This window comes from Haliaeetus leucocephalus, unplaced genomic scaffold (assembly GCF_000737465.1).
Source record: "Haliaeetus leucocephalus isolate CR32 unplaced genomic scaffold, Haliaeetus_leucocephalus-4.0 Scaffold229, whole genome shotgun sequence".
NCBI lineage: Eukaryota > Metazoa > Chordata > Aves > Accipitriformes > Accipitridae > Haliaeetus > Haliaeetus leucocephalus.
In genome coordinates, this window is record NW_010972665.1 from 2,309,974 (window position 1) to 2,330,026 (window position 20,053).

At 38.8% G+C, this 20,053-nt stretch overlaps 1 protein-coding gene across 3 annotated transcripts in view; it reads left to right on the forward strand.

Annotated features, from left to right (window-relative positions):
• Nucleotides 1-20,053, forward strand: part of VCL (vinculin) — a 65,710-nt gene that overhangs the window by 447 nt on the left and 45,210 nt on the right. For 2 of the 3 annotated variants that reach the window (XM_010567779.1, XM_010567777.1), the window contains exon 1: nucleotides 1-188. This exon is cut by the window's left edge. In XM_010567779.1, coding sequence (XP_010566081.1) covers nucleotides 21-188 — 168 coding nt within the window. In that variant the 5' untranslated portion in view covers nucleotides 1-20. The remainder of the gene's footprint in view (nucleotides 189-20,053) is intronic. The other variant, XM_010567776.1, reaches the window with a different exon arrangement.

Below are 20,053 nucleotides of genomic sequence, written 5' to 3' on the forward strand. Positions count from 1 at the left end.
CCCGCCCCACCGCCGCCGCCATGCCCGTCTTCCACACGCGTACCATCGAGAGCATCCTGGAGCCGGTGGCCCAGCAGATCTCCCACCTGGTCATCATGCACGAGGAGGGGGAGGTGGACGGCAAGGCCATTCCGGACCTCACCGCCCCCGTGTCGGCCGTGCAGGCCGCTGTCAGCAACCTGGTGCGGGTGAGTAGCGGCGGCCGGCCCGCCTCCTCCGCCCCTCCTCACGGGAGCAACTTTGGCCGCTGCGGCCAACTTCATGGTCCCGCGGCCGCGGAGCCCGCCCCGGCCTGTCGCGTACAGGTGCGCCGGGCTCCCCCCCCTCCCGCTCCCCGCGCTGGCCGCCCGACCGGCGCCCCGTAACGGAGCGGCTTCCCTGGCGCTGCCGCCGCTAGGGAGGCACCGTGTGGAGGCGGGGGCCGGGAAGGGGTTAAGTTGGGAGGCTTTCTGGACCTCTGCGGCTCCTGTCTGGAAGCCGCCTTCGGCTGTCCCTGCGTCGGCCCGCGAAGGAGCTCGGCGGGCCGTTCTGCAGAGGAACGAGTTGTCCGGAACAGCGAGTTGTTCGCCGTCTTCGTGACTGAAAAGTCCGCCTTTTCCCCGCCTGAGGGACAGCATCACGCTGAAGCGCAGTGAAGGGCTGTAATTGTTGGTGTTTGTACCGTCCTATCCTCTCCGTGCGGAGTGCACCCTGAAACGCCTCGCAGATGTCTCTGATACGCTGTGTGGTTTTTTGCTGTTGGAAACTCCTGTTTTAAGTGTATGCACTATAAAAGGCAAAACGCTTACTTGGTGTGATCCTGTCCTAAAAAAAAAAAACCAACCCTAAATCTCCCAGGCGTTTGATAATGATTTTTATATTGGTGAAGGCTGGCAGTTCGTTATCAGTGTGGGAGTCGAGGAGAGACAGACCTGTGGCTTCTAGGCAAAGTTTGGAGTTGTAATTTGTTTTGTTTGTTACACAGCCTCGAGTGTGAGTTAACAGTTTGCTTGTGGGAAGCTAAAGGTAGCTGAAAATCGGCTTGGATCTCTCGACTTTTTGAAAGCAGCTATAGGTAGCATGTCTCTTTAAGATCCGCGTATTTGCGTTATGGGCATTTCAGTCTGAGAAGTGCAAATGACTAATACATTTGAAATGTTTTAGTTATATTACTACTTTTATAACCAACTGCATCAGAAGAATAGCAAACTGTTGCAGGGCAGAAGTGTCTTGTTTGATACAGAAAGCACTGCAATGTTGCGTGCTTCTCTATTTCATTATGAATTACCTGGTAATACTTACCTTGCACTTCTGTTAAGTTCATTTGCAGATACTCTGAGTTAATTTTTAAACATCAGATGTTACTTGCTCACTTTGAATCCTGTAAAACGCTTAAGTCATTTGTGGCAAGCGATATCCCTTGCCAGCAAACTTATACCTTAAAATGAAATAGCTACATACAGTTAAAATATTGTGTCACTGTTAACTGATGTATTAATGCACTGAAATCACGAGGCTTGTGGGCATAAGAAGCTGTCAAGATGACTAATATATGTGATGTGTTTATCAGATTTCGGCTTGTAGTACTTGCTACTGCTAGAATAACTTGCCACTTTGAGGCTTTGCAGTTTACTACAGTGTAACTACAACTCTCGGTCCCCATGACTTAATGAATTTTACAGGATGCACTGTCTGGAATACTTGTGCTTCTTGCTGACTTCAGCTGAAACTCTTGTTTTTATGAAAAACAATTGGTCTGCAGTGATGAACTGATGTAATAGGTATATTGGCTGTAAGGGTGTGAAGCCTGAGTGTATGAAATACTTTTCCTTGAAAGGAAGACTTTAGAATAATGCTTTGCCTCTCTGAGCTTAGCCTGTATGGCTGGATTGTGTGACTATTCCCCCCACCCCTTCCTCTTGAAAGAAACCTGATCTGATAAAGTAGCATTTATTAGAGAAATGTAGAAACGGAATTAGTTTCTTTCTGCAGCTTGCTAATGCCAGCATTTTGGACTCTTTTGGAAGCCTCTGGTTTTCTTTTCTTGCCTACTAGCTAGATAGAAGGAAAAACTGTTGAATTATTTTTTTGTGTTAATTCACAAAGAGCAAATAGAAGTGGTGTAATCTGAGGTGGTACTTAGAAGGAAGATGCCCTGATCTGGTAGAATACAGCTTTGACTATACTAGGAAAAATACAGGAATAAAGTTCAGTTTCCTATCTGGAGCTGTGTTTTCAGTGCATCATTCTGAAGTGTAAAGGTGATATGTGAAACTGCAGTTTCACAGAAGCAGGGATATTTGTGCAGACAGGTTATCTAATTGTGAGCCTTCTGGTGGCTTCACAGGTGACAGCAAAGATGGAATTGCCAGTATAACCAGGACAGTAATGTAGCTGCTGGCTCTTTGTGTTGCTTCCTGTCTGCTCAGGGTTCTTCATGTAGTGTGAGTATCACGAAGTGTATGTGACAGGAAATATTGACCAGCAGAGAAGTTTTTCACTGATAATTTGTTACACACAACAGCACTGTTCTCTAGCTCCCCAGTAAAGGACTCCACAGTTTGGAAGGTGTGATGTTTAATTCTTGTTAACTATTGCATCTGTAAGTAACTGCTGGTAATAATAGTTGAAATGCTGAGACCCATTCTTCTGCAAGGCCTAGGAGACGTGCTGTGTGGGGAAATGGGCTAGGAAATGAGAAGATCGCTGAGGAAGGAGTCATGTGCAGTAACTTAAGAAAAGTTTATTTTGTTGATGTTCCTGAGATGGAGTTAACACAATACACTATATCCAAGAGTGAACAGAGATTGATAGATATGAGAGTCTTAAAGTAAGACTACTAGATGAGATAAAAGGGAGTCCTACATAACTTGACTATAGACCTCTATATGAGAACTTTTCCTTTGGTTTGCCATTCAGCATGCATTTCTATATTTTCTGTCAGAAATGCATGTGCTGTATTTTAAGTTTGTCTGAAGCCACCTTAAGTTTCATGGGCTTGCACACCCAAGACAACCTACTGTAGGGATGCTTCCCCATCAGAACCGAATTGTGAAGTAATCCTAGGTAAGACATAGTCTGAGTCATTGTTGAAGTTAATTAAATAAGTAAATCTTTAAAAGTTAGTCTCTTTCCCATGGCAAATACCAAAGACTCGGTATTCTGCTTTTCTGTATTAGTTCCCAATATGTCACAGTTTGATTCTACTGTCTTGAATATTCATGTTAGGGGATAGCTTTTGCAGAACAATACTCAAATTGTTTTGAAGTAATCTGGTGAAATTTCTTAACTGTGAGATAAGGTAAGTGCTGCCCACATGCAAAATACCTTTGCATGTAGAGGTAAGCAGCAGGAGCTTTTTTGCACAAAAATAACCTTTGACTGGAGCCAAGAGTTTGAGGGAGAGGCTTCATATTAATATCACAAGATTATTAATGTACTAAATCAGTTCTTTTTTAACAGAAGATCTTAATGTTTTTATTGTCTGATACTTGGAGTGGATGTGTGCCTCTTATGTGAGGGTTGGGATTTAGTTTGGTATTCCTTGTAGCTAAAGATTTAACACTGTAAGACGACAGAGTTGGTTGGGGGGAGGAAATAGTCAAGCCCAACAGGCAAGGAATAATTTGGAGCTTGCTAAATACTCTATTAGTGAGCAGTGAAATGAAATTCTGAATTCTGACTGGTCAAACTTTGCTGGGAGGTTGTGAACTGTATGGTGGTTTTCTAATTTTTAATAAAACATTCATCCAACTTTTAGCCTATTTTTAAAAAGAGGGATTTCTATCAAAGATGACTAATAATGATGAAGAAAACTTAAACCTATCACACACATTATATAAAACAACTTCATTTCATGGGGGAGAAAAATCTCTGCTAGCCAGTAGTGAATTTACAAGCATTTATGTTCAGGTAATGTTATATTACTGCCAAACAGAGAAAGCAAATTCTACTCTGCCATTTTAAACTCCATTCACTTACTGCCTTGTATGGGTTCTGGCTTTCTGTCAGTACAGGCATAACCCACTCTTGTCACTTCTCTCCACTGTTTTGTACAGAACTGCTTCACAGCAGTGTTGCTTCTGCTCTGCCAAATACAAACACTACCATGGGTGAAGCTGCTGAGTTTGGCAGATAGGGAAGTAATCCTGTGCATGAGTATTAAGGTGATAGAGAGGAACCTGAGAAGGGACTTAAGGAGTACATATAATTTAAATACTGGAGCAGGATCAGCAACTCAAGGAGATGTTGGCTTTTCAGAGGCTGGGTTGTTGAACCATGTCCATGCTCTGAAAGATCTGACCTGCTTTACTTGAGACCAAATGCCTTATTACCCTGTTTTTCTGTTCTTCATTTTGACTGAGCTTGAGCCTTCTGAGGAAAGTGACACTGGTATGAAATTCTCATAATGAAAGATTTAAGACACGGTCACAAATGAAGTGGCTGAGATCTTTCAGAACAGAGACCTGCTCTGAAAGGCCAGCAATTGTCTAGCTGATGATGCAGCTTCTGCCTTTCCGTCCTCCATGCTACAGGTGCTGTCCTTTTGTATTTGAATCTATGTTTCATAAGTCTCTACATGCATCCAATTTCTATTACATTCTTTTTTATGGGGAAAAATTGCTTTAACTCTCAAAATTGTTAACTATCACATCTCTCAAGAATGTATTCTTGGTGGATGCTGTGATATGCTTTTATTTACCTACTGAGATTTGGGGGCTTATGAAGCTATACTGACATCTTTCTGCATCTCAGTCATTAACCGCTACTAGCAGGTCAGGCTAATCATCAGTAAGGGTCTCTTAGCATATAAATATCCTGTCTCGTACTCATGGTTTATCAGCTGTTTTCTTTAAGTAGAGCAGGGCCAAGCACTATATTTAAAAGTAAATAAATGCAGTCTGGAGTAAAATTAAGCTTCACTGGAGATTGTACTTGATGAGAACAACACACTATAGCACTAGGTCAAACAGTCATTCATGTCATAGGTTTGTCACTTCCTAAAGTTGTGAGGTCAGTCTCTTTAAACTACCACCAGCTGAAACCCACCCCATCCAAGTACAACTAAAACCACACAGATTACTCTCAAAACAGGTAAAATTATACCAGTACTTAGGCAGTGACATAAAGTTTAAAACAGACCGAACAAAAAAAAACCCAAACCTCAACTGTGGTAGAGTTGCATTTAGTGTAGCTGTAGCAGTTGTCCTATCTCATCCTAGTAGATGAAGTAGTAATCACCTGAAGTAATCAGCATGTTCTGGGTGTACATCCATAGGCCTCTGTCAATTGTGAAGTTGCCTGGGGTTGTACTGCCATGCAGAAAGGGCTGTGCATTTTCCCTGGACAGGCTGCGAATTGCCTATCAATACCTGAAAACCACCAGCTTGGAAATTGCCTATATAAATGAATTTGAAAAATACTGCCTGCCTTGAAATACTTGTCACAATTGCAGCAGCAAAAGTCAAACACATGGCTAAACACTTAGAGTGAGGAGAAATGGTCTGATTGTTGTGGAGAGTGGGTGGTAAAACAGCTTCCTCATCCCTAGGTTTTCTCCTGGCATAGCTGACTTGCCTGTATCTCAGGGTACACAAGAGAAGAGTGAGCTGTTGAGGACAGCTTAGTATTTCTCTTTTTTGAGAGAAAAATTAGTTTGCAATACTTACATTTACGTATCTTGGAAAAGGATGGAGAAGAAAGGAGAAAGATAAGCTTTTTCCTTGCAGAATTTTCGCAGCACAAAAGATGTTTCTCAAGGATTTGTAGTAACTTTCTGAAGTTTTTTCTCAATGTTTGTAACTTGCCATGGGTTATGTATAGATCTGCACCCCCCCATTTCTAGTTTATTGTATTGGAATATCTTTGAGCTGGAAGAAATGAGTTCTTACAGCAGCTCATCTGAACTCTACAGAACTCAGAACTTTGTGACAATGAGAGTACTAGAAGAGCCCTGATGATCTCAAGAGAGTAAGTCTTTTCATTATAGGTTTCTAGGTCTTGCCTATGTGTAGTAGAAACTTGTGATTAGTGTTAGAAGAGTGTTTTTTTTAAATAATAAAAATTTCCTTCTTTTTTGAAATACAACATTCTATTACCTGAAATTTCTTTAGGGATAATTTACCATATTGTGGGAACTGTGGCCATATGCTCTGAGAAAGTGGATAAAACCCATTAGGGTGTGTGCATGGGAGGGACAGGGTGAAAAGTGATTAATGATTGATCAGACAAAGCAACTTTGTAATAACAAAAGCACATCATAAACTTTTTTCTTGCTTTTATCTGTTAGGAATTATCTTTACATAAGTGATAAATCAGCTTCCAATTTGAATGGAAAAATCTCTTTGTTCTGTATTATGTTTGGAAGTTAATTTATACCAGTCTCTTCCATCAGCTTTAAAAGGAATCATTTGTTCTCTGTTCCTTTAAGGGTGCATAGAGATGGTGAATGCCTCCATTAGTAATCACATGCAGCTTGCTTTTTGGGCATAAAAACAGAGAACGTTATTGTGGAATGGATAACCTTAAAGTGGCAGTCAGACTAAAAAATTCCATATGCCAACAATATGGTGTATACCACTCCTGCTTTGGAAAACTTAACATATGCTTTCTGCTGCATAAGTGAATTACACCAGTGAGGGAGGAGTTCTTAAATCCATATTAAGGGCCAATGTTTAGTGATTTATTCTTGTTTCTGACTTCTTGTAACTTTAGAATGTCATTAACTTTTGCTTTTTGCTTTGAAACAAGAAGTTACTTTTCTCTATGTAGTGGTATTGGACTGTAGACATGGAATTCCTTTTATAGAGTTTAATAAAACAATGAACCAAGTAAGATATGGTTCAGTATGTTTTACACTTAGAAATGTGTAGCTTCAGGACATAAGTGGGATAATTTACAGGTGTCTACCTCTTCCCAGTATAGTTGAAATTTGGATTTTTGGAAATTTGGAATTTTGAAATTTGGAAGCAAGTCTTTGAGAGGACTCGGGGGTGAGGGGTGTGTGTGTTAAAGGTGGTTTTAAAGATGTGTTAGCAAATGTTGTATTAATGCTAGTTACTGGAAAAAATGCCTGAGATCATTAACCGGTTGTTGTAAATGCTAAGCTATGTTTCTTGTTCCAAATCTGCTAGAATTCTTAAAAGCCAAATGACACTTTTTTCCCAATTACTTTTCCAAAGGAGACAATAGGCCAGTCCTAGTCAGTCTTTGCCTTGCGTACTGCTTAATTTTGGTAGTGGCTTCATGTATAGTTAAGACTAGCTTTTTATCCATACTTCTCTGTTGTATAGCTTGTATGTGTTGTTCCTAAGCTTTTGTTTGTGACTGAATTGTTTTACTAAGTCTTACTGGCTTTGCATTTTTTTTACCTCAAATATGAAGACAAAGTATCTACTGTTAGTAATATCAATCTCCTGCTATTTCTCACTCTGAAAAGTAAGTCGGACCTTAAGAAACGTTGCAATGTAATGTGGTGGGTTTTGTTGTGTTTTTTTTTTTCTTTAGTGACACAAATTCTATTCTATCACTTGATCAGTCAAATGCTGAGAAGGAGTTCTTGATACAGGACTTGCCTCTGTGGCCATGGTTCTTAATTCCTGCAAAATTATAACCTTCCTGGCATTTATCTTTAAACACAGCAATAGGACCTCTTACTAAGGAGCACTGTTGTTAACTCATTTGAACAGTAAAGTATCTTTTTTATAGCTATATAACTGTTAGAAGTGCATCCGCTAAATGAATTGTAATGTTTAATTGTATAATTTCTTCCTTAATTTTTATGACAACAGGCAAGAGAGAATTAACCCTAAATAGTGTTCTGTGACTGGAGTCTAAAGTAGCAATTTGTGTTGATGCATGGAAATACACCACAGATGAGTGGTTATTGCAACTACCTGCATTTCAGAAAACACTTTGTGAATACAAGATGACTTGCTGCATGGAGAGATGAAATGATGAAATAAAGGCTGGATCTCTTTTTCAGTTACAAATATTTCACCAATAATATCTCCTTAAAACGTGAGCCTAGCATCCTAACAGCTGAAAACTGAATTGGGGTGGGAGGACACACATGACACATGCCATATGCATAATATTTGGAAGTAGGTCTAGTTTGTCCCTGCAGTAATTTCAGGCCCTACTGTATCTGTAAGAATATAAGACTGGATAGAGAATCAGTAGAGAGGGCAAACCTTTCCTTTTTTTACTTTGCTCAATAATTCAAGTCTAATGAGGTATGACTTGTACTTGCCCCATCCTGAGACTAGAACCAAAGTTTTCTGTGAATATACACAGAACAACTCACTTTGAACAAATCTCTTATTCTGAAGTAAATAATATTCTGATGCTTCAGAAAAATTATTTACATTATGAAAGATGATCACTGGATAACAATACTGGCTTATGAAAGGGGAAAGAAGGAAAAAAAAAACCCCACCTCTTAACTCTCAAAGGCTTTCCATGATTACTGAAACTGTCAGCTCATATTGACTCTCAGTGGATGATGATCTTTAACTCTTTCTCTCACTGACACAACATGTGTTGGAACAGTTTCCTAGTACCCTGACTTCATGGGTAGGGTAGGAAACTGATGATTAATGTCAGGGTTCTCCAGTAAAGAGTGGAGAAAAGAAACAAGCCATTCCTGTAGAAAACTTGTGTCTTGTTGCTTTTGGCTTAGAATCCTTATGAAGAGACCTTCATAATAACTGCATTGCTTTTTCCATCAATGATTACACCCACAGAATAGTGAATGTAACTTGATCTTTCATAGAGGATGTGTTTTCCTTGTGCCAAACTTCCAGTGCATCCTGGGGACCTGGGATTGCCAAAGGCAGATCTTCTCAGTAAAGACTGAGGTAAAGAAGGTACTGAGTACTCAGCCTTTTCTGTGTTGTGACCAGGCCCCCCACCTATTCAGCAGTGGGCCCATGTTTTATCTAGTCTTCATTTTGCTGCTGTACTTACACAAGCATTTTTTGTTGTTCTTCATGTCCCTCACCAGATTCAACTCCAGATAGATTTTTGGGATGGAGCCCATCCCTGTATGCTCAGGTAGCATCTCTGCATTCCTCCCGAGTCATCTGTCCATGCTTCTACTTCTTGTGTGCCTACTTTTCATGTCAGTTTTGTCAGGAGCATTGTGTTCATCCATGCAGGCCTCCTGCCACCTTTGATTAACTTCCTGCTCATCAGAGTGCACCATCCTTGAGCTTGGAGGAGGTGATCCTTGAAAATCAACTAGCTCTCCAGAGCTGCTCTTCTTTCTAAGACTGTATCCCATGGGATTTCTCCAAGTAGGTCCCTGTAAGAGGCTAAAGTCTTTTCTGAAGTTCAGGGTCTGATTTGTCTTGTTTCTTCCTTTCAGGATCCTACATTCCATGATCTCATGGTCACTGTAGCTAAGGTTGTGCCTGATGTTTGCATTCCCAACCAGTTTTTCCTTGTTTCTAACAGCAGAGTGCCTCCTGTCTTTGGCTCCTCAACCTGTACCTATCTACTAATGAAAGATGATAGTGTGTGATAGAAATACAGTATTTCTCATTGCAGTGGAGGTAAGCAATTGTCATTTTAAACTGATGTTCTGTGATGGCCTAAGAAGGTTTGACCTGAGCAACTACCATGCTTAAATGTTGTCCTCAGAGACATATGGTGCATAAATGAAATGATGAATAACAGAACCAAGGAAAAAGTACTGCTTTGGCTAGTTCTACAAGCTTTATGCTTGGATGTCTTTGTGTATGCAGCTTAAAATGTTGGGGTATGCTGCAACTGTTCTGGTCTTACTACTCTACAAACTAAAGTTGTGACAGTTTTCAGTCCCTTGACTAGGATACAGTAAATCTTGTATGGTAATTCCAAAATTGTCTAAATTCTTTAACTGTCCTAAAAGGTACAGATTAGTTCAAGGCAGTCTCAGTTCAGGTTAGCAGCAGGCAAAGACCAAAAGCCTTGTTCTGTAATGAATATAGATGTAACTGCATTTGCAATTCATAAGGATGTTCAGGAGTACTTGATGTTCTTGTGATGATATTTATCCAGCAATGCATGTCTTTAAAGTAGGTGCTAGAAAAGGTTGCTTTTTGTTTTTTCTTCTTAATGGACACACTGATGGCAGTACCAGGCTATGTGTTCTTTTCAATGTTTATCTTCTGTTTGTGGGAATAGTAAAATACAACGGTATTAAACTTGAACTGCATTTTAGTAGCTGAGTCTTTGCATAAACTACAGAGTCAAGCCCTGTCCCTCCTTAAATGCTGAAGACTGCACAATAGCTAGAGAAATTAATTTCTTAAATAGGTATGGTCACAGAAGTGCCAAAGTAGCAGTATGAGAAATGACAGTTATATCTGTAACCTCTGAATTGATGAGGAGCACTCTGGCCTGTACTGGGTAAGTCACAAGTGTCACCTTAGCTGAGTCATTGTGTGATGGCAAACAGTAATGACTGTTCTGTCTTTAGTTTTTTTAAATTCTATTCAAATAGTTGCTATACAATGTAAGGAGCAGGTGCATCAAAATGGGAAGCTTATTAAAGGCTGAGCCAGGAAAGTCCATATCAACTTGCTTGCCCATTCTAGTCTTTCAGCCATTTCAGCTCTTCATTTGCAGAAGAGTGAAGACTCCTCCTGTCAAGCAGGGAAGCTATTAAAAGTTGTCATCTGAAACTTCAGTTATTCCAGCTGAGTTGTTTCCTCTGCTGTCTTCAAACCTCTTCCTGAGTTTGAAAGATGCTGCATATTGTGACTGTTGTTGAGGAGGGAAGCATTAATAAAACTTTCTTTTCTTATGCAGGCCTTGTTTTATTTGCCTGCACAAATACTTCCTCGGAAGGAACAGAAACAGACTTCAACCAGGCTGATAGTATGTGTGAGAGCCAGATAACTTGTAAGTTGCTAGAGTATTTGGGTGGATTTGGTTCCTGGTGACCACAAATTTGGTTATGTTTTGAAAAAATGGACTTCTTGTAAATGAGTAAAATATCTGTCTGTGCATAGGCAACAAATGGTTAAACTGTTAATCTCCAAATGGGATAGTAGTACATAATTGAATGAAACAATTAGTGCTAAGGTTTAGCTGTATGCAGGCTGGCATGTTCAACTTTCCTATTTAAACTTTATGGAAACCTTGTCAGTTGCTAAAATACATCCATGTAGTCATCTAAACTTGCTTAGGAGAGGTTTTTAATACTGAAGTGTGTGATGTGCTGAATCTTTATCTTAAGAGGTATTACTATTAAAAAAAAAAAAGCTGCTTCAAGCATCCACTGGGAAGGTTACTTTGGTGTGTGTATTTGCTTTTAGAATCTTCCTTTCTTTGTAACTTTGCTCAAGATTGATCTCAAGATGTTTCCCATTTCAGCCTCTGAATGTGTATACAGGTGTCTAAATATACTTCAGCTAAGTCTTCAAAAGCTGATTTGGTTACAAACAGGTTACAAAAACCACTCAATACTTGAAAGAAAACTTTTTCTCAAGTGTAAAAACACTTTTTTTTAAATTACTGTGTAACTCTTACAAGGTTTTAGGTGAGAGAACAAGTAAGTAAACTGACTAGTGTTTGGACTAAACTAAAAATCACTTTCACAAGCTTAGCTATCTTTGCAGCTTTTACAGCATAATAGTTGTGCTGAATAAGAACTAAACAAATGGAGTTTCTCCATAGTAGTAGTGAAAAGGTCACTTTTTATTTAGCTTGCCCTGATACAATGATGAAAAAACTGGATTGTGAAGGGCTAGTAACTGCCAAACCACTGACTTAACTGTAGCAACTGAAGTGCTGCTTGATTATTTGCCACACTTATTAAAAATTCCCTTTTTCTAAAAAAATCAAGGGGTGGGGAGTGGGAACCTCAGTAAATTTTAGGTAGGTTTCAGCTTAACTTCAGTCTTTCTCTGAGGGTAAAAAAAAAAACCAAACAAAACCCCAAAACAAACAAACAAACCCCAAAAAGGTAATAGCATGACATTTCCTTTAATTCTCTTAAGTTAATGCTGGAGAAAACCTGCATTCCTTAGCTCTCTGACTAGACTCGACTGGCACTTGAGCTGTCAGGCCAGTTGAATGCACCCCACCCCCCATACAGCAGGAAGGAATGTATTTTTCTGTTGATCTGAATTTTTTCTTCCTCTTCCCAGCTTGACATCACTGATTATCATAGTTCAAAGCTATAGAATATAAAGTGTTTTATCTCTCAGTTGCAAGCTAATTTCTGGCATAACAGTTTTGCTCTGGCAATTTTTTTGGGGGGGGGGGGGGGCGGTTGGAATATCTGACCTGTTCTCCAATTACTCAGGACAGTGAAATGCTAAAGAAACTTTACTACCCTGAAGCAGTTAGTAACTGCTACAAAGATTTGTTGCTTAGCCTTTGTTGTGGCAAATTTTTATATAATTGTCTTGCACCTTTTTCTTGCAAAGAGCAAACTTCCCTGCACATGGCTTATTAGTTTTAAGTATTTTGGTGATGCTAATAACTAACCTTGTTACTGTGTGGCAAGGTAGGAAGTAAGCTGTGAAGGAGTTTGTGAACTTGATGGATCTAGCTTCTGCTTTCACAGTTGAGTACAATTCCTTTCTTCAGACATGTTTTCCAGTTTGCTTGTTAGCTGGCCCAAAAACTTGTATTTCTGTTTAATATAGTATAACGGTTGCTCAGAAGAGTGTTCTGTTCTGTTTCATTGCTTTCAAATCTGGAGCAATTTCCTCAAATAGGACAAAACATTTTTGGTAACAAGCGTAGCTTCTTATTATGGGAGGTGCTTTTAGTCAGATTTGCAGCAATACTGCTTTTTTTTTTTTCAACCACATTCTTGTAGAAGGTAAAGGAACTTTGTCTCTAAAGGTGTTTACCTTATAAAGACTTAAAAGATTTTTTTCATTGATTTCTATTAAACTTCTGAAAGGATTTTAATAGTTAGAAATGGTACCTATAACTTCTCAAAGTGGTAACAATTATATACTATCAATTATTGGTGGCACTTTAATATCCTTTTCCTAATGCGGAGTTGATTTGTCAACATTCTTCTAATGTGACACAGCAATGGTCTGCTGTTATATGTGAACTGGATGATATTATGTGTTTATACAGTGCCTAGAACAATGGAGCTCTAAAATGCTAACAAATTACAGTGAAAAAACTTCTGTTGTTTTAAAGAAGTTGAACTTTCTGATCTCCCTTTATGATTCAGTGTCAAATTTAAAGATGAATTTTTAAGACAAGTTTATAGAGGCTTTACTTCTCTACAATTTCAAACTAATGGTGACTAGGATTATTCCTTTTGTCTGCAAGAGGTGAAGCCAGGTTTGCCAGTCATGGGAACTTAACAAAATAAGCAGTTTTAGCCTAGATATTTGTAGTTACTGGACTGTAACCTTCAAATTGCTGGCCTACACTACCTAATTTTTCCCCCTTTGTTTCAACTGAGGATAGTAGCTTCATGTTACAGAGCTACACTGAGAAAGTCTGTCCATCCCATCAAGCATGTCCAGTTACTACTGCCTGGAGTAATAGGGCCAAACAAATCCATTGGTACAAAGAAAAGTCCCACCAATTTCGGTATTATGTGAACTAAGCTTTCCAGTAGCGACTGCAAGAGTAAGAGTAATGCTTTCATGATGCTTGAATTGGGTGAACCTAGAGAAGTATAATGTAATGTATGTTGATGTTAGTCCAAAGCACTGTTTTAGAAGTAGGCCGGTTTCAGCACCGTTTTGGGTGGAAGTAGGTTTATGGCTGAATCTAGGCTGTGAAAGTGGCTGAGAGTAGATTCTATGCTAGATGGCATGGAAGATAATAATTATTCTGAGTGGGAAGTTAGGTCTGTAGAATGAATTAAATCATAAGAATTTTCAAAGGAATCACTGACACCTAGGAACTGGATTACACCACTCTTACTGGTTATGTCATCCCATAGGAGAAGATTCTGACTACATTGTTAATATCTGCTGCTGTGCTATAGTTTATTAGCCTTTACCACAAAAAAACACTTAATCTCTTCAAAGAATAATTTTCTTTTTCAGTGTGAGTCAAGAATTAAATAGCAAATGCTCTTGAAAGTAGTTGTTTTTAAAGCTTTTTTGGATGTGAGCAGTAGTTTGCTGCTTGACCACATAGTAAGCTTAAGTTTTATTAAAAACTGATTTTAACAGCTAAGTCTTCATCTAACTCAGAACTAATGCCAGATCAGTCACTTATTTGTCTGATTTTTAAATATCATCTATCAGTTATTTCTGCTGAGTGGCTACTTTGTAATAGTTTTCAAATTCTTTGTGATGACTCGGCACATAAGTGGGTTATCTTCTACATGCTGAATTCCTTGCAGAGCTGGTATAAGTGGTCATGAGTACTGAAAGCAAAATCAAGCTGGAAAACAATCACATAATATTAAGTTTCTGACACACTTAGGTTTTTAATGGTGCTGTAAATGAGCACTGTCCCTTGGAAAACAGCCTACCATTCCTAGTCCTTATTCTGTTTAATGTAACTAGATATTGTTGTAGCTAATTAAAACATCACATTTAACATGTGAGCAATGATTTACACCATTAACTTATTGTACACTTGAATTAACTGTTAGTCAAGTAAAATGAGACTCTTATGAAAGACAAATTGACCAATATGCTACGGAAGGTGGATAACAACTGTAAAATACCATGTTAGTACATACCTTGCTGGTGAAGAAACATTTACTGTGGCAGGGCTTATGCCAGCTGTGAGTTGCTGTTGCTTCAACCATGTATTAGTGAGCAAATGAAGGTATTTTTAATATAATATTGAAAACTTGGTGAAAAACACTACTCATCTAAAATTACCTTTATTGATAAAGTATGTTTCCCTTGAGGGAAATACTAGGATTAAACAAAGTCAGTGAGGGACAGAACTCTGTCTAGTTCCTGCAATTGCAGGTTGACTTAAGTAAATAGATTAAAGCAGCATCTCTTATGTATTCCTTCTCTGCCGCAGTACATTGTTTAGCGCTAAACCAATTTAGTTTTTGTAACCCATCAAGGTAATGGAAATAGATCCTTGCTTGACAGGGCTGCAGATAAATAAGCCAGCACTGACAGGCAGATGGGAACAAATTCAGTAACTTGGAACTGTGTCATGGGAAGAGGTGGGGGGAATTATCATAAGAATTTCAGAATTGCTTAGAATGAAGAGTGGTCTCATGTCAGTGGCTTTGGCAAAATAGTTACATTTAGAACATGCTAAAAAGCAGTGTTATGTAAATGGTGGGGTGGTGAGTTTTCTTCTGTTTATCTACTGATAAATACATTGCCCATCAGGTGCTGTGAGTCTTTATTCTGATTTGTTGTGTCTTAAAATCAGTGATGATTGGTATTTCTCCTTGCTCTATCAGAGATGTTCAAAACTGCTTTTTCTCATGCTTATCATTTTGTCTTCCTGCAGGAAACAGTTGGTGTCTTGAACTTTGAAAAAAAAATCTGTTACTCTAGAACAACTGGTGCTCTGGGAGGGAGCTCATAAGGGAAGCAGTGCTGCCCTTTCTTTCTGTGGAAGGGGGAAAGTCATTGTTGAACAGTCTGGCATTCAGAAGTCAGTACAAGTTTGCATATAAAAAACAGAAGATCCTAAAATTCAGTGCCTGGTAGCCAACCTACATTTTTCAGTTGTGGTATTATATTAAATATGCCTCATTTAGTTAACAATACCTGTCAAATTAGCAGTGTTTTGCACAGGTAAAATGGGTTATAAAAAGTAGCAACAGATTTTGTAGTTAACTAAATATCAAAGTGAAATTAAGGCATTTATAGTGGACAGCTGCCTGGCACCTGATTTAGTCAGACATCTTAGAAACTTGAGAGGAAGAAAATTTTCTACTGTTCTGCATCTGACACTTACTCAAGTAGTGACAGAGAATACATATGAATTTGTCTTTTCTTTCTCCAGCTCTTTGAATATTTTCTGTGCCAACACACGGATAAGTGAAATACTAATTTAATATTATTATTAGAGACCACCCCCAATTTAGTTTGTCATTCTGATGAAGGATAAAAATAGCCTGGGGAGAAAGTTCATTACTACTTATGTGAAGCTATACCTTGGGTTGGTTTAGAGACTGTCTGTGCAGTACAATATTTATCTATATTAGAAACACAGATTCTCACAGGCTGCTGCTGTATCTGGAAAGAGATCTTTCTTCCACTTGATATGATCTATGAACTTCCTATGGTGAGACTTTTTTTTACTTTGTTACCAACAGCCTTAATCTTAAGTAAGCTTTCCAGATACTTCTACTTGACTTAACACTTGGAAGGCTGGGGAGACAGGATTTATCTCAGTTACTGGGGTGGGAGAGGGAAATCCTCATCAACAAAGATTTTCTCCAACATGCAGATATTAGCAGATTGTCAAAGATGATGCAAACCTACCAGTAGCATCACAGTGTTTGCTTGCTTTCAGACAAGCATCTAAATAATGAGAGAGTTTAGCTCTGTGATATTACATGTGTTACCTTTTAGTGCAGTACTCATCTGTGTATATGTCTGCAGCAGGATTTATGTTAAGAGGTGCTCTGAAACTTAGTGGTGATTTGCAGATCTGGGTAAATGGAGATGAACTGGAAGAGCTTTTGGAGTCTTCATGCTGTTTGATATGAGGGACTGTCCTTAGACTTCCTTGTAATGTAAAAGTAGCTAATTGCAGCTGTGAATCTCATTTGTAGAGGACAATTGCTGTATCTTATTTTTCCAAGTGAGTTTTGTATATGCTCAGAGGTCAGAGCTGACTTATTTCACTGCAGTGGAGTTATAATGTCTTAAAGTAGTTGTAACTTGGAAGTACTGGTTTAGAAGAAGAAACTCTTCTCTTGATAAAAGAACTGATTTCCGAATTATAATAGTTCTGTAAAAAGTCTCACATAATCAGTATGTGCTTTTGTTTCCTTTAAGTTGTGCATCCTGTAATTAGCTAAACCATCCAAGCCTCAGCTCTGTACTGGTAACAGAGTTAGTAGGCATTAGCAGCATGACTACAAGTCTTTGGATACCCAAATGATGTCACTTTCTGGCTTCCATATGGTTCTCGTTTTGTAGTTATGTATTTTACTTGGACAGCAGGATTTCCTTAGCCTCAGGCCAATTGAATTTGTCTTAATCGCCAGTGTAGACAGGTAGGTCAGTTTGCTGCTATTGGGGACCAGATGGCTGGAGTGTTCTAATTTGACTTATTGCCAGATGGCTTTCAAATTGTACCTTGCTATGCCTGGAATGCAGTCTCCAGGGTAATCATGAGAAAAACAGGAGCCAGTATACAGCTTCCATATTAACTGAAAGGCAAAGTGAATAGGCTCTGATTCAGCAGTCTCTTTAGGTTGATGCCTGCCTGGAAGGAAAAGTAGTCTTGTTGACTGATGTCACTGGTAGTACATATGCATTGTTCTTTTGGTGTAAAATAGAAGCAGGAAGAGAATTCAGCTTCATATTTCTTTGGACTTATTTTTCAGTCTCTAATTGCACTGGCCTATTCCCCTACAGAGAAGTAGAAAAATTAAAGCTTCTTACACCAGTGTTAAACTCGCTTAATTGCAAGTGACATATCAATCACACTTTTAAATCAAAGCAAGTTGAGAGTGGAATGATGAAGAAATTGGAGATTTGCTTTGTTAAATGTTTCCAATAGAACCTTTGAAGGAAAAAAAAAGGGGGGGGGGGGAGGAGGAGGAAATTGTATCTTGTTATAACTGACTTTTTTCAGTCTTGTTGAATGAGAAGAATTACATTGTGAGGAGTGACCTGTAAACATGTTCTCTTAGATTTTTTTTTTTTTCTAAAAACATTTCAACATTGCTTGCCACTTCTGCTCACAGTTTGTGGAAAGTTTTCTTTTTACTAGAAGCGGTTTATGTCACCTGATGATGATTTTTGAGTGACTTGTCAACTTTAGGTGGGACCAGGAGGTTTCATGATGTACCCCAAAGCTGTTTGACTTGCATCTGGCAAAGTTTTATGCTTTGCTGCTAAGCCAGGATGTATGCAATTCTGTTTTGGTAACATTTACCACATGGCATGATAAAACAACATTCACTCCAACAGCTTTGTTTTTAAAAGAACTGAGAGAAATAGCTTGAAATACCAACAACTGATCTACTTGATACTGTAAATTTAAAGACAGAACATGGGTTACAATCAAAATACTGTGACTGACAACAATGAAGGTAAACAACTAAGTCTTGTTTTGTTTCTCTTTTGCTGCCAGAGAGGTCCTTCCCAAAAGCTTAACGTGTAATTTGGCTCCAATGACTGATTTCACAAAAGGAAAACTGAACAATTGTGAAGTAGTTATTGAGCCCTTGCCACTTTGGAACCCACTGAGACAAACTGTCTCTGAACTCAGTTTGAGATAAAGGACCTGCTTTCTGCACCTGCAATGGACATGCCTTGTGGGGGAGGGATGAACTCTATGAAAGGTATAGGATATACAACTTGATACCATTAAGTTCAGTCATCATTTTTATTATATTGTCATGCGTGAGTAAGACCCATCAGTATGTAATGTGAATTCAAAATGCTTTCATGAAGATTTAATTCTCTATGCCAATATTGTATTTTTCAGTCTGGACTGAAATGTACATCACCTATGCCAGCAAGGAGTAGGCATAAATTTGGTGTAACTTTGGCTTGCTTCTAGCTCTGCTTGATGGATTGTTCGTAGTCTTGAAATCTAGGCCAGTTTTGCTTTCTTAAAATGTGGGGTGGGGGGAAAGGACTGGCAACTCTGTTTTGAGATGGATTCTAGACATGGATATGCAATGTAGAAACTACTGTTATTGTAGACTTATAGCAAATACTTAAGTTTATTTTTTCAGGACAGACATCTAAAGAAATTGAGAAAGAAGTTGCTGAGAGCTTCATGGAACTGCACTGATGTATAACAAATTTTTGATGTGAGACTTAACGCTCCTATTGTCATGTCACTATTCTTCCTGGAAGACTGCAAAACACAGAAGAATGTGTAAACCAGCAATTGGATTTTTAACGCTAAAGTTGCTTTTACAACATACAGACTAGATCACTTTGTGTGGTACTTTGATTTGTCAAGCAAAACTCGTACTGTAGCTAATTTCTTGGGAGTTTCTTTCTGACCTGGGGCTCTACTAGTGTTGTAGCCAGGGCTGTATGTGTTCACTGGATGATGATGTGGGAATATTTTTAGTTTTGGGCTCCTTGCTAAAATGGCAGATGTTTTAAATTAGCTTCTGGAACATCGCAAGAACTAATTCTTGTAAGGTCGCCTTCCTTTTTAACTGGGGAAATCCTATAAGCTGCAAGGAAGATTTAACTTCCAGCATTTGGCAAATTGTCAATTTGGTATTGTCAATATAGGTATTCAGATGAATATTTGTTAAAAACCAAACAATTAAAACCAACCCCAAACAATAAGCTTTGGACTCTCATCTTAAATATTTATGTTTTATTCTATATGATACTTGCAGTTTGTACTTTCAAACTTCTAGAAGTTAAGAGAACTAGATATTACTGGGTGTTCAAGGTGTCTTTTTTTAAACAAAGTCTTAGAGAATTACAGAAGCTGAAACTATTTCCTTTTCTCACTGAACAGCTGTTCTTTGCTATATCCAGCAGGCTAAGAAGATGGGAAAGGGACCTTGTGGGTACCTATGTCTTGTCTTTCCTGCAGTAGAAGCAGACATGACAAAAAGTTGCAAAACTGGTTATAAAGAAAAACCTCAGCCTGATCAGAAAGTTTTCCTCTTGCTTTTCCATGGAGAAAATACTCCCCATCAGGAAGTTTAAAACATACCGATCCTCTACTAATCAGTGGTGGATAAGAGTGCATAAGACGTACAAGCAAAGTTAAAAGCCAAAACCAGCAGGAAATCTCAATCGCTTCCTGGTTCTTCTAGCTGCATTCCTAGAAGGCTTTTCAGCAGCCATATATGCCCTCTGACTTGCGTGTGTCCATTTCTTTTAAATTTCTAGATTTGTCTGCCTCTTGTTCCCTGTTGTTGAGTAGCAGGGAGCAAGCAGGGAAGTAGCTCATTCTTTATCTGTGTTCAGCTGATTTGCCTCTAATCTCCCAAAGAGTATGGAAA